Source organism: Pleurodeles waltl, chromosome 1_2 (assembly GCF_031143425.1).
Source record: "Pleurodeles waltl isolate 20211129_DDA chromosome 1_2, aPleWal1.hap1.20221129, whole genome shotgun sequence".
Lineage (NCBI taxonomy): Eukaryota > Metazoa > Chordata > Amphibia > Caudata > Salamandridae > Pleurodeles > Pleurodeles waltl.
Genome location: NC_090437.1, coordinates 1,277,449,972 through 1,277,465,941, shown reverse-complemented (window position 1 = coordinate 1,277,465,941; position 15,970 = coordinate 1,277,449,972). Strand labels below are relative to the sequence as shown.

At 40.4% G+C, this 15,970-nt stretch overlaps 1 protein-coding gene across 1 annotated transcript in view; it reads left to right on the top strand.

Moving 5' to 3' along the window:
• Window positions 1-15,970, top strand: part of DDRGK1 (DDRGK domain containing 1) — a 124,577-nt gene that overhangs the window by 95,668 nt on the left and 12,939 nt on the right. Inside the window, exon 6 of the mRNA XM_069204951.1 lies at window positions 6,824-6,862. Within this exon, the coding sequence (XP_069061052.1) occupies window positions 6,824-6,862 (39 nt within the window). The remainder of the gene's footprint in view (window positions 1-6,823; window positions 6,863-15,970) is intronic.

Below are 15,970 nucleotides of genomic sequence, written 5' to 3'. Positions count from 1 at the left end.
AACATATATTAAGGAAAATCTCTAGATGGAAAGTTACTTCCTGAAAAAATGGGTATTTGCACTTGATTCTAAACTAGCAGTTTTACACTTTACCATTAGGCAGATGCAAGGATATTTACGACTCCCATAGATTTTGAGAATCCCCCAAAAAATAATAAATGGTGGTCTTTGTAAGTGCCGTAACCCAGCTTTGTGTGGTTGTATTTTAGTTGTTGCAGTAGTAATATAGTTGCCCTGGCACCATCCACTTAGTAATTATAGCTAGAATATTCTGCTCCAAGACATCCATATTTCGGTTTCCTTATAACTTTGATGCCGAAACTGTTCAATTTTTATGATTCACAATTTTTCAGCATCTCTGGTTTTGTGCAGTTCGTCTGAGAGGGAGGCGTGGGGCCGTTGCTCAGCATTTTTTTACATTTTCACTGTTAATTTTCTTTGGAAACTTTGCCCTTGGCTACACAAAAAACACTGAATGGAATTAACCAACATTTGGAATAGAAGTCTAACTTTAATTAGAGTAGAAGTGCCTTTGCTCGATTCAGTGTAGATTGTTCAGTAATTTTTGAGAAATAAACACTACACAAATGCGCCTGAGGGCTTTAAATGGTTAATCCAAGGAAGTCTTGTACATCTTCACTGATCATTTGTGGATCTGGATCCTCGGAGGATAGTACATTTGAAAAATAAACAATCATTTTGAAACACCTCCCAAATATTTCTTTGTTTTCGTCCTTTGGGATGGATCTACATAAAATTTGGCAGGCAGAAACCTTGGAATTTACACCATTTCAGTGGAAAGTTTCATGCAGAATCATCAAATGCAACAAACCAAAAATGTTTTCCTATTGAAAACTCTTTACCAAAGCAATGCTAGAAATGTATAGTATAATGTGTGTGTATGTGTAACTATATATATACACACACACTGTACTAATAAACATACATTTATGTCTTTATTACTACAGTGCACACTAAAGCAAAATTGACATTAGAAAAACACTGTTTATTGCTTCACACATTGTATGTAACAATTGCTGTACCTATGGAACCAGCTTTTCTTGTAGTCACTAAGCCTCCGCAGTGTGATTTTTATCTCCCTATACAAATGCAACCCTCCCACACCTCCCTCTCGGAGGGACTGCACAAAACCAGGGATGCTGGAAAATTGTGAATTTTAAAAATTGAATAGTTTCGGTATCAAAGTTATGAGGAAACCAAAATACGGATGTCTTGGAGCAGAATATTCCTGCCATAATTACAAAGTGGATGGTGGCTGTGAAACTATATCACTCCTGCAACAACTAAAGTACAATCACACAAAGCTAGATTACGGCACTTTGAAAGACTAAAATGTATACATTTTTTGGGGGCTTAACAAAATCTATGGGAGTCGTAGATTTCCTTGCATCCCCCTAATTGTAAAGTGTAAAACTGCCACTTTATAGTTTCGATTAAATCGTGGCTTTGGTTAAATACGTTTTGTTAAAACAAAATGCAGGAAAAATACCATAGGAGAAAACATATATGCAGTTCATAATATGGGATTTATCACCATTGTAGGGGTAGGGACGCGGCTTTGCCTCTTGGGAGCCTCACCCCCCTCACATTCAACTGGGGTAATAAATACTTTACTACACTTCGCACATCTGCCAGTAAAATTATGATAGATAACAACTAACAGTGTAACAAGTTATTTTATACTTATTGAGGGGCTCTGGTGACCTTATAAACCAGGAGGCAGGGCTGCCTTTTGGGCGGTGCGTGCGGTGGGGCCGCACCGGGCGCTGACCTCAGGGGGGGGCGCTGTGCTTAGCAATAACCTCCGAAATTTGGAATTTAAAAACACCTGCTGAAAAGTTCCTTGTGGGTCCAGACTGTTGGAGAAGTGTGGCTCAATGGTTAGAGCAGGCAGACCCTGAGGCAGAGATCTGGCTCAAGACCAGGGTTCAAGTCCCGCTTCGGCAGGTCTTGGGCTCAATTCCCCTTGACCAGATAATTCTCGCCTCGGTGCCTAATCTAATTCATGGGTCCCACTCTGCAACTCTGGGCAATAGCTTGCTTAATCTCCACAACGGCCCCAACAGCGCTTGGATGCCTGGCTTCACCCTGCTCAGGAGTGGGCGCCTCACAGGGAAAAGCCAGGAGGGGTTCCATAGCGGTATGAGTACAGCGCCTTGAGACCCTAACGGGTGAGTAGTGCGCTATACAAGTGCTAATTTACATTTACTTCAGGAAACAATTAAAATGTCAAGACACCTTTTGTGAATAATGTTCCTGCTAGGGAGAGAGATGGGAGTTTTACCTAGCGGCAGCTTTGACTCAACATAAAGTAGTTTAGAGGGTTAATATGCCTGTTGCAAAAACCAGAACTACGGGGCATATTTAAGAAAAGTGGTGCTGCACTCTATGGGTAGCGCCACTTTCTTGCACTCCTTAGTGCCCCCCCCCCCACTAATGTCACCATGTATGTGGCATATTTAAAATACGGCGCACCATGACGGTAGTTAGGGGACTAGCGTCAGAATTTTTTACGCTAGTCTGGTTCTTTGCAGGATTATCGTCAAAAATGTTGATGCTAATCCTGCAAAGCACCCAGAGGCCCATTGTAACCAATGGAAGCCTCCTTTTAATGCCTGCTCTGAGCAGGCGTTAAAAGTGCAGGAAAAAAATTACGCAAAGAAATCTGACAGATTTCTTTGCGTCATTTTTTTGGTCCCCCCTCCCCCTAACGGGGGGATGCCCCCTTTGCATACATTATGCCTGGCGTAGGCATAGTGTAGCGCAAAGGATTACAAAGTGGCGCAATGCATGCATTGCGCCACTTTGTAAATATGACGCAACGTTTTTGTCCTTCTAACGCCACATTAGCGTAAAAAAATAAATACACTAATGTGGTGTTAGAATGGCACTAGGGGCTCCTAAATATGCCCCTATGGGGCATATTTTAAAAAAGTGGCGCTGCACACAGTGCTGCGCCACTTTTCATGCACCCCTTATTGCCCCCTAACGCCACAATGTGGGCATCATATTTAAAATACGACGCACATGGTGTTAGTTAGGGGACTAACGTCAGAATTTTTTAAGCTAGTCCAGCACTTTGCAGGATTAGCATAAAAAATGTTGACACTAATCCTCAAAGCACCCAGAGGCCCATTGTAACCAATGGAAGCCTCCATTTAATGCCAGCCTTTAGGAAACAATTAAAATGTCACAATACATTTTGTGATTAATGTTCCTACTAGGGAGAGAGATGGGAGTTTTGTCTAGTGCAGCTTTGACTCGCAATAAGATAGTGTAGAGGGATAATATTCCTGCTGCAAAGAACAGAATGATATTTTATGTGGATAGCTGAGTGGATTAGTAAAGCCAGCCTTCACAAGTGCTTTAAAAAAATTGGATGTATGTGAAAGGGGGGGGGGGTATGAAAGTAGCCTAATGAAACTGAAGAACCCCCTCCCCACCCCTGCAAAGTACCTGTAGAGGTCTCCCTCCTCCCTGGACCCAGTCAGAGGCCTGCCGCCCCTGCACTGTGTACTGTGCTGAGAGGAGGGCCTGGAGTTGGGCCCCCCCCACACAGTAGGGGCTGCAGGGGCCTATGTTACGACACTGAGCTCTGGAGAGATGAGGGGCACAGTTGCCCCGGGTGGTAGTGAGTGAATCCGAGGAGGTGGAAATGAGGTGGGGGGTGCCAAAGAACACAGTCGCACAGGGTGCCACCAGCACTAAAGCCGGCCCTGCCAGGAGGCCAAAGGCCGCATGGTTTTAAAATTTCACCTGAACCCTAGATGGCAATAACAGACCATATCATATATGTTACTTGTTATGTATGTATTTTTATATTTTGTGATTTATTAACCCATTTTAGTACTCTTTAGAAACATTTGTGGCATCTGAGTACCATCCTCCATTTCATGGTCATCATTTATTGCTCGCCTGAGACTGCAGGCACCCCTGTCAATTTTTGGGGAAATGTGTATTTATGTCCAGGAACATATAATAATATGATAATATTTAAAATATGTTTCCATGAAACAATGTGTAGTTTTATTAGTAACATTGTAAATGGAAAACAGTATTTTAAGGCACTAAAAACATAATCTAGAGGGTGCTTTTCTTTCGCAGTGCATTGACACGAAAGTGCTGGTTTAGCAAGTCTGAACACGGGAAAAAGAAAGTGTAGTCTGGCACGGTGTATGGCTTTGATTCCTGACCCTTTAACTTCTGTGGACCCCTCAAAACACTTAATCATTACAGGAATCCGGGGACCTCACAATTATTATTGGAATCTGGGGCCCCCACTGATTCATTACTGGAAGCGGGGGACCCCAGCCACAGCAGTTTCGATGATTTGTACCTTATCAACAAGCATTCATCAAACAAATTCACAATTCATTAAGTATTTTATTTATTCACAGACAAACCTAAACAAAAAATAAAAATTTAAAATTGTAATGAGGTTGGACCTTCTCTAAATTCATTTGAGGGAATCCAATGTCCATACTATGTTCAGTTTGATGTCCCACTCCCATGAGTCAAACTGAGGTTATCTACTTAATTTTTAGTCTCTAAATTCAAATTCATTCACATTTCGGAACATTTTAACAATTTGAGTTTTGCAGTTGCTTCTTGATTTATGTAGATTTTATTGATTGATAATAATGTATTTTCTAAGCATTGGCAGACCCTTTTAGTAGGTGCAGTGGACCCCCAGGGGTCTGCACACCACAGGGGAAGACCCCTGGTGTATTTAACTCTTGCTCATCGAGTTCTGATTTGACAACATTAATTTAAACTTGCTTGGGGTGGTTCTTTGATACAGTCTTGCATCAGGGATAGACCTGCTGCGGTGAGCCTTTAAATTGTGTGGATGATTGCTACTGCTGATAAAGCAATATTCTCATTCTGAAAGTCTTTTTTTTACCAGCACTTAATTGAAGAAGAAATTTTGTGTTAACCACCCGTTAACTTCGTGATGTGTTTAGGAAAGGTGAATTTTCCTGCAATTAAAGAGAGCCTTATGAATGATGAAATTATGAAAAGTATTACACTGTGCAGCCCTCGTGGTGATTTTATATATAAGAATCGATTCACGGTATATGTCATTGATTGAATGCCCCTGTGGTTTGAAATATGTGGGGAGTACCATCTGTGAGACCAAGAAAAGGATACTGGAACACATTCGTGCAACCATTAATGTAGACAGAAGCTATGCCACGGCCAAACAAATGGAACAAGGACATGGCAGTCAATAGGAAACTATGACATTTTATGCAATCGATCAAGTACCCATTAATGAACGAGGAGGGGACAGGGAAAGGAAATTACGACAGTTAGAGTCAAGATACATTCTAGAGATTCACACCTTGACCCCTTGGGGAATGAATCTGGACGAAGAATTATTTGTACATTTGTGAATGGTCGTACACTTTCTAGCCAATAACATAGACTCCATTTATTTTTATTTTTGCCTTGATACATGTGTTTTTTCACATATGGTCTTTTTGATATAGGTTTTTATGCATAGTGTACAATGGACCCTTATAACCATAAAGCATGTCAGATACGGTGAAAATTACCCCAGAAAATGCGGTGGATACCTCCCTTTTGTGAAATAATATTGTGAAATATAACATAAGCTGTTATTGATAACAAGCGCATGCAGAAATTTGGGGTAAAAGATAAACAGAAACACATAAACATAACTTATGTGTGGCAACTACTAAATCCACAATGCAATGGGAAACACAGTGCTCACTCATGGTTAATTTTGATTTGTTATTACATGTTTTTTAGGGTTTAGAAAGCAATTTATTTGCCTAATGTGTAATCTCTATAAACGTGTATATGCAAATTTAGGTTGAAAAGAGGAGTGTTGAGCATGTTTAAATTCGAAATTGTGGATTTAAAAACGGAAGTAAGGGGCCCTAACCGGAAATGCCTGTGAACAAGGTCTTGGCAGACCGAAACGCCTAAGGCAGCATTAATTGCATTTAATCTAATTGAAGCCCAGAAAATAAAGAAGCAGCATATACGGCAACTTTGGAGTGCGGTTTATTCCTTCAATTTGATAAAGGAATCTGTGATATATATATATACGGTGCACTTCACTTTTCAATTACCTTTATTACAGCAAATGTGACAGACTGTTTTTGGCAGGAGAAAATGCCTTTGTCAATTATTATTATCATATATATAATTACACACACCAACTAGCTACTTGTTTGCCTGCATACCAGGTCCAGTGGCATGGGTGTCAAGCAGGCAGTGCATTAATTTACTAATACTTCAAGAGATAGAGGCATAGTGGCTAATAGCTTATGGGACATATGCTCTCAGGTTCAACTATTAACAATCTTTCCTACCATTATATGGTGCCTCCTTTGCTTGTGCATTGGGAAATTAACCTCAGTGAGCACCATTCACTGTTAATGCCCTGCACAGAGGGCAATAATATATAATAGACGTGCATCTGAAAAAAAGAAGTAGACAGTGAGTACTCTCATCACATATTGGTGTGGCTGGAGTACACCCCGGAACCAGCTTTGAAATCCCTTAAAGCCATTTCTGTCAAGTCTTGCGTCGTTAAAGTGTATGACCTCAGTGCTAAACCCTTAAAATTGATGTGACGTATTAAAAAGAGATGAAACTCGAGAAACGTCTGTTATGCTTAGCTCAAATATTGTGTCTTGTTGATGTTTTGATCTTCCAACTATTGGGGGCATTTTAAAACTGCAGTTGACCAGAGTATCACTTTGAGTGCGTAAAATATTTTTTTGATGTGTGTTGCTAATTTTCATTTATTTTCATTTGCCTTCTTCAGTCCCGAAGCTTCCTGACAGAATTTGTTAATTACATAAAGGTAAGAGATTTAAACATTTTAGAAAATATATCTTTGTTAAGGAATTCTAATTGCATAATTTTGTTTCATATCTAGTCATTGAAAAAGTTCTAATTGCTTAGCCCAGCGGTAAGTCATGGTTTTCCTCCAAGGATTTAATTGTGAGGTTTAAAAGAATAATTTCACAAAGGCCTTATTCGTTGCAACTAAAAAGTCATGTTGCATTCTGCCAAACTGCAAGGCTTGAATACTAAAGAGCCATGGACTGTCATCACCACAGGGAATAGGAGGGGAGCCACCTTCCCCACAGGCTCAAAGAGGGGACTTTTTTTATTTGCATGATTTATTAAAATCTTAGAAAATAAACCTAAATAGCTATTAAAATAAACCAGACCACCTTTAAAACTTGTCCAAGTATAAAATCACCAATATAGTAACACTATTCACCCTGATTGCATATTATACAATCCTGTGCACATAACTACCTTAAAACACATAAGAGATTTCATTCACACTTGTCAATATAATAACTACATTAAAATACATATGGAGGAAATGTCATTCATACTTGCCAGTAAAATACACAGGCTCAACGAGAGCCTGGTCAGACCTTTGTCTAATCTACTGCACTGTGGAAAAGTGGAGGTTAGAGTCCTACTCTTGTCCCCATTTAAAAAACAAAACAAAAAAAAAACTTTTAGGACATGCTCTGAACATTTCTACATTATGTTGGAAAAAGGATGGCTGTAAGATCGTCAGTCTGCACATATCATCAGGAGAAAGCGTCCTGTTTGCACCCACCATGTAGAAGATATAAGGTGCATTCCCTCCACTTTCCCATGAGGACAAAACTGCATTGAACTGTAGGAAGGTGGTGGGAACAAAGGTGGTGGGAACAAAGGGGAAATCCTCTGAGGGAGGTGGGGGGCATATTGTTTAGGAGTAAATATTTCACACCCTGGTGCCATTAAACATAAGTAAAGTTTGTGGCTCAGAAAGTAGTTTAAGTGCATAGTAGCTGGATAATAGCTTGCAGTAACTTTATCTAAGCTGTAGCGCCCAGGTAGCCTTTGTTTAAATGGATGCTGATATTGTGCTCTAGCACGAAAAGAAACGTGACACGGTAGATCTATCTTCAGGTATGGTGGCGAAATATTGAAAGGATTACAAAACAGGCATTCACAAAGCCAAACGATTGGAGCAGAGTTTCAACTTTTTAGATGCTCCCAAAATTTCCCGTGAATACACTGTAATTCTGTGACAATTGCAGATTACCTGGGATGACCATGGAGTAGCTTTTACACGCATGCCGAATTTCCACTAAGTGGGAAATTCCCCATGCATAAATGATCCATACATTATGCACAAATGTAATTTTCCTGAAGACACTCATTCCCCACAACTGAATAAAATGTAGGGGATGTCCTTCACTTTCTCACCTTGAATAAGCAATTATCTAGCCTTTTAGAGGAGGAAAGTTGCATGAGTTTCCACATGCAAGATGTATGTGTATACCTTCAAAGCTGTGTGTTAGAGGGTGTTACTGAACGTCAGGAGAAACAAATCGTCCCATCACTTAATCTTAGGCTTACACTTGTGGCCAGTCTCCTGGGTCAGTGGATTTTCTGCATTTATAGCTAAACCTCTACAGTGTGTAAATACACTACTCTTGGTCTCTGTGAATCAAAGTGATCTTTATGCTGTTGTTAGTACCACTTACAAAAGGTTGAGAATCATGCATGTACTTTTGTCTTTTGGGGTAGGACACAAGCTTAGTTTTTAGCTGCTGGACCAGTATTTCCCTGTCTGACTCCTGAGATCCTGTTGAATATAATTGTCAACAGCTCTCAAAGGAAAATGAGCAATGAACGCGCGACCCTGGTGTTCCTCTTCTGTATTTTATGGGAAGTGATGCTCCTTTGTCTGGATCGAGTGTACTGATTGTTCAGCTAAACTTTAATTTCAATAAGCTGATCTCTCCCAGGGAGTAGGTCCCATGTGATATTTTTTATTTATTGTTTCTTCTAATTTTGTTGACTGGCATGCAGGGTAAAGTTCACGTCCTTTCAGAAATTAGTCGCTCAGTTTATGAACGTGTGGTGTGCTCATCGACTCTCGGGCGCAAGTCCTAAAAACAACAAAAAAAACAGAAGTGGGAGACTAGCCAAGTTAGACGGTGTGCAAGTTATATCATTGAGCATGACATAGCAGCTCAGAAAGTGGCATCACAACCCATGACCTCATATAAAGTGACATCACAAGAAGTAGCATTAGATCTTAAGACCGCACACATATGTTTCGCAGGTCTATCATGAGTACATTTTAGCGTATTACAAGATTTAGCAAATTCGATTTTGCTTTAGGGGTTGTGCTAAAAAAGTGATGCAACGCCGATGCAAATTCTGGGCCTCGGGTTATACATTTATGCTTTTGGAAACTCTGCCACAAAGAAACTGGCATCGAGGAGAAGCGTGGGACTAAATATAGTCTGCATTTTAAAATATCTTATGGGGTTAAGGCACTTGCTGCAAAGACCTTTGCGTGCTCAGTTAATCTCAGGTGACGATAAGAATGATGAGGTAAACACTGGATGTTAACACATTTACTGGAGAGGTCTCGGTTTTGCCTAGTCTCAGTTTTCAGTAGCATAGAGAGTTAATGCGTCTCCTGAAAAGCACATCATCTAACATGCATATGACATTTTTATTTTATGTGGCTAGGTAAGTGGGTTACTGTTTTGAACACAGAGATCCTTTGGTTACTTGCAGTTCATAAATTGTAATCCTTCTAATATAGCACAGTGAGCTATGAAGGACATGCGTCTCCTGCACCTTATAATACTGAATGTATTGTGTAATCAAAACATTGATTTACACACATGATTTATTGTCAGTGTATAATGAGTATGTGTGATGTAAATAGCTCTGACACCCTACACTGGGATGAGTAGCACTATAAAAGAAATAAAACAAAATAGTGAAATTTAAATTATTTGTGTAAAAACTGAAACTTACCAACACATCTGACAATCTTACAGTGCATTCACCTCCCATATGCAGGCACTGAACAAAGTCAAAACCATGCCTCTTTTAAAGACATGTGAAGTAATAAGCTGTATAGCTTTGTTTTCCTTCCATTGCATTTTGCATCTAGGTGTAAGGCTCCAGAGCGCTCCAAGCCCCTTACCTTTAGCCTTTGTTTTGGGCCCAGCTCGAATGCAAAAATAATGCCCCTCTGGCCGCCTGCAGCCTTGCTGCTTGAAAAGGAAAGGAGACAACGTGCTGGCGCTTCTGAATTTGTCCTTGTGTCGGAAAAGTACACCGGGGCGAGTTCAGCATATTTCAGTGGGACCCAACATGTTGGCAGGGTGGACGGCATCCACTCTTGTGCAAATAGTAGGTGGATGCCGTCTACTCACAGGTACCCTGAAATGTGCATTGTCGACTCTGCTGTGCTCTAACCGCGGTGCAACATAAAGTTCTGTGAGCACCGAAGCAGCATCTGAACAGTGTGTAGTACCTACAAAACAAGCATTGGCAAAGCCAATGTCTGGCGTTTATATGCCAAAGCATGTAAATGCAGATATTCGCAAACCCTAGTACATGCGTTGCATGCACGAGTGCTGGTTGTGTCTTTGAAGCCTGACGTATTAGCTTTGCCAATGTTGGCAAAAAGTAGCTAAAAATAATTGGTTTCTATGTATAGTGCATACAGGAGATAAGGAATTGAATGTGACACAGTGTGGTGATTAAGTGCACTTTTCAGATTTAAAAGAGCCCCTCATACACTAACAGTAGCTTGAATTGAGAGAGAAATACTCACCTGGGTGGAGCCAAACACCTCCCGATCTATACTTTAAATACTTTCCCGCTGACAGCCCCACTCGGTGTGCCACTGCGCATGCCACGTTTGCCCTTGCCAGAACCTCTGAATGTATTTTTATTTATTCTTCTTCTATATAGGCTGGACGTAACCCTTGTGGGTTTCAGAAGGACGTATGGAGTTTAGAAATACGAAAGAGGTGAAGGAAATACTTTGCAGTATGGCAATGAGTGATATGTGTACATTAATTCAAACGCGCAAAGTAGAATCTTAGCTAAATGTCAACATTTTATACATGTTCCTTATATCAGAAAGTAATTCTTGTGCTTTGAACTTCCCTTACAACTTCTTGTTCTCAGTCATCACAAGTAAGTTTGAGCCTTTTTCGGTGAGTTTGGTGGGAGGATGGAACAGTACGTGCAATAGGTCAGAGAAACCTCCAGTGTGCAGCCCACAGATACACTCAGAGGATGTATCGAGTCCAGAAAGTGTGACTCTCCAGTGTGCTTCTCATAGTACAGTACATTTTACCATGACTAGCAAACGGCCACGTTTAGCATTAAATCACCACAACATCCGCTTTCAAAAACATATTGTTTTGATAGTGTGTCAGGAGCTACATTTAAATGTAATCATGGGGGCCCTGAGTCACAAAAATGATGTGCACCTAAATTTTACATAGATGCATAGAATGTTTGCTTTGCATGTTTAGTGTCAACTTTTGTCAATAGCCCTGATGGAATTGTACGTGTGCCAAGCACATTTGCACATGGAGAAATTGTGCCATCTTGGTAGATTTTCAACATCTAGACATTAGTAGAAGGGAGAGTTTTGGGACCAGTTCTGGGTGAGTTTACCTGCAAAAGTAGCTGGGCAGTTATAAAATGTCTACATGCACAGATGTTGCAGCACGAGTATTTGTGAAAACCTGAAAAGATTTTCTCAAGTCATGAAAGTAAAAGCAAATGAGAAGGGCTTAGAATAGGGTATACTTGATCACCTGCCTTTTCTTTATTTTACAGTTTGTATTGCTCCCTTATATGCCTAAAACTAGTGTTGATTTGCCTCTTTCTGCTCTCTTAACCTTTGCTAAGTGTTCCATGGAGCAGAATTGCACGTCACTTTTCACCAGCCCACAAGTGTTCATCTAGTTTCATGTTATGGCCCTTTGATCTAGAATACAAGATAACGTCAATCTGTAAAGGGATTATCACTCTTGAGTCACTGCAGTATTGATAACCCAGTGCCATTAATTCTCTGACTTTAAACATCATGGGCCTGATTCACAAAGGTAAACTTAGACCAAAAGTTTAAGTTTAGACCTAAAGTCTAAATTTACTCATAGTAAAGTTAGACTTTTGGTCTAAGTTTAGACCAAAAATCTAACTTTACTATGAGTAAATTTAGACTTTAGGTCTAAACTTAAACTTTTAGTGTAAACTTAGACTTTTGGTCTAAGTTTACCTCTGTGAATCGGGCTCCATATTGTTAACATTATTAGTACACCAGTCATGTCCTTGCCCTTCTCCCGTCGCCTTTTTTTGTTTACCTTCTAAACCTATTGTCTCCCTTCTCTCTCTCTGCGTGCAGCTCTCCCACTCGTCCCTAAGCTGTTTTTCACAGTCTCTCCCTTCCTTGTCTCTGGGCTTGAGTCCCTCACTGCTTCCCCTCATCCTGTGTGTCAAGCTCCGCTTGCATTCTTTATCCCCAGGAGAATGTCTTACTCCCTGCACACCACGTCTTGCATGTGTTTCTTCTCGCCAGCTGGACTTTCTTACATTTCTTTTTCTGAATTTTTTTTACCTGATCCTCCATGCACATAATCTCACAGAAAATGAGGCACTTAACTTTGGAGGGGAGACATGCTACGTATTCTCTTTATACTCCTGAACATACATGACTGCAATTTCTCCATTCTACCTTTTTAGCTACAGTGGAACATGCCACCTCAGAAATGTGAGAGTATTTGAGGAAAGGGAGCAACACGCCCTCTTTCTAGTGAAGGTTGCCCCAGAAATGCAATTATGTCTGCAGGTTCCCTTGATTCTTTTCTTGCATCTCAAAAAAGTAAGTGTCCCTTTTGCCCCTGCATATCAGAGGACACTAATCCCACTAGAGTCATATGGGTTCCAGATGGTCAGCAAAGAGATTTTGCAAATTTATGAAATACCAGAAGATATATTGCAACAGCATTTCCCACAACCATTGGCAATGCTAATCAGTCTTGCATACCTTTTACATACACGCGAGGTCAATTGGTGTTACCAATGCTTGTTAATACTAGTCTGTCAAGGATCAATGTATCTTCTGCATGTCAGCAGCAGTTTTTCTAGTGACTGCTAGGTAGCACTGAAAGGCATCAAACTGGTATTGTTTAAAACGTGGCTCCGTTTGTGATGCTGCATTCAGAGCTGAAAGGATTACGGACCCACTAAAGGCGAAACAAAAAAGCTCCTGTGCGGTGGTCTAACACAAAAAGAGAGGAAAGCAACAAATATGAGCAAGGCAACTGAGACGAACGTCAGAGCCACGCAAACGTGAGCAAGGATTGGGTCTATGTAATATTGTATACAGAGCTGTCTCCTGGCAGGCAGCTGGAGCTGTCTGCTTTGAGAATGCAAAAAGGACAACAATGGTTTTCATGCAAGGCTATGGGACCTTAGGCACAAGGCCCCTGAATCTTCAGAGTCCTCAGTAAAACCAAAGAACCTGGCACTGGTTAATGATACATTGCTAATGGTACATTTGAAGAGCGAAAGTATTTAGTTATATTTTTCTTATTTGTGTAGGTCTGGTTTTTGATATGATGCTTCTAACCCCAGAGGTTGTCAGTGCTCCTTGGAAGTGCAGTACAAGCAGAGTGCATGACCAAGTAACATGGACATTTGAGGTGTGGGCGACCGTCGTGCTCTGTTGTAAAATTGCATGATACAGATCAAGATTCAAGCCTCCATTTAGTACAGCAGCATCAAAAGGAGAGCACTTGTAAATATGCATTAGTCTCAGAACAATGGCTGTACATCACAGTTCTCAGGGCAGCTAGGCATATCATGTTGGAAAGAAAAGATGTATTTCTTTGTCATAGTAACACATGGCAACAAGGTATTCCCATAAGAGAGCAGAAACTTTCAGTTTTGTTGATATTATGGTTGCTATGGTGAAAAGTCATCCAGGAGTGGACAGCTAAGCAGCAGCTAAATATATCAGAGGGCATCTGGTAGGAATTGGGATAAGCGATAAAAGTCTCTCAATGTATGATACCCGATGAGTTCTTGGATCTGCTGCCACCGTCACATCTGGTCAAAGGAATCGATTGTTGAATGTGTGGCATCGATGCTGTGCTAACTGATGGTTACATGTAAATAAGGTGCTAAGCCCAGTGTTGATCAGTTTAAGGAAAGGGGCTCAGTTGATACGTATTAAACTGGGCCAACCCCAGGCTTCCATTTTAAACCAGAAAAGATCAGCCCTCTCATGATTTCCTGACAAACATGGCTCTAACTGAATGCTTTTCCCATTATGTTGAAGGCCAGAGTTTAAGGTTTCCCGAACCTCGTGCTCCGGTGTCACTGCGCGTTTCAAAGAGGATCCGATCTGTAGCATTTCCCAGCTCTGAGAACTGAATTCCATGGACTGGTTTTTCCTCATATGTCTTCGGTCCATAGTGGTCAGTTCTCCAGCTGGGCTGCATCTACCGACACAACCAGCAAGTCCTCACTGACCAAGCATCAATGTCTTTCCCAGCTTCCGTGGCGGATTCAGTGTCACTCGTTCCTGAACACAATTGACCCTGAGATTCAAGAACAAGTTATCAATATTGGTATAATAGCATGATCCTTTCAGGCCTTTCTCGGATTGTATGGACAAAACCTTTAATTCTTCCCTCCTGATAAAGAGCCTTTTTATCACAAAGGTCACCAACTTAGATCATGTCATAGTGAGAGGAATTACGTGGGTGTTGTCAGTCCCAAGTGAGAAATTATGACGCTTACTCATCTGAGTATAACGTGTATTGATAGAATGTAAGTGGAATGGGTAGGTTATTTCCCCAGTTGAACTTTGCTAAGAGGTTTAATATCAAAAGAAAGGTTATTATAAGAAAGACTGTGGTATATGTCGAAACAGAATTCTCTATGCTGGACATATGTTCTTTGTAGAAGTCGTATACCTAGTCTATTAGTAGAACATTTAATTTAATTGCAAATATGGCTGTTGGTTTGTAAACATTGAGGGCGGTAGGAAGTAATCTGCTTAACAGGTTTTTTTAAACTTGAATCTAAAAAATATAATTTCTGAGAATCCATAGGATATGAAATGTAGCCAAAAATATTTTACTCTAGATTTTAACATGTTTTTGTTGTTTAATCACATGTTAGTAATGTGTGTTTTTTTTTAAATCTGTAAGGTGTTATTTGTTTTGTTTATTTACTATCGTAATTTCACCCTATTCCATAATTCTGCATATTTATTGCCTGCAAAAGTTTCCTCAGTATATCTACTTGAAGTGTTAAAACGGTGTATGATTTGTTTCTTTTCGATAACTGTTTGTGCACAAGAGTTAATGCAATGAAAGTTAATTTAAAGCAAAGGTATTTTGTATCAATTAAGCAGGTTTGAGAGAATCAAATGCATGTGCGCACAGAAGTAAGCTTTCAGTCTCAAAATATGAAATTCAATAATTGTTTGAGTAAGGGGGTGGCCAGCGTAGAGAACTATAAGCTCCACCCATCCATCTGTAAGATCCTCCCAATCCTTTGAGGCCTGCAAGGCAAAAGAGGTGTCCATATCTACATGTAATCAAGCATTTGCGAACAGTAGGTCTCACGTTTACTTTAGTTGGAGCTGTTGGTATTGTAAATGTATAACTAGGCTTCTTTTGCCACATTAATTGGTCAACTCTGCCGCAAAGTTTGGTCCTTTCTGCCACATAGTTCCAGTGGCCCTGCATATAACTAAAGAGGTTGTAGGCCTACTGGAATATTTTTTCAAACTAGGCCCTTAAAACACAAACTACTCCCAGCTGTAAAACAAAAGTTCCAGCTATAAGAGAACTTACAAATACACTTCATGGTGGGATGGGTTATGATTTTGGGGTCCCCACTAACCTAGTGTGGGGACCCAGAGATGATCTAGACAGAAAGAGCACTTGGTAGTGAACATGTTTTGAAGGTGGTCCCACTGTCCTATGACCACCACAGGCCGAGTTACGAGAAAAATGTTTTGTAAAAGGAATGCCCTGCAAAGCATTATAGAGTGAGTTTCAGAGTGCTGCAAATATTGTAGTATTTTGACCGTAATGCTCAGAAA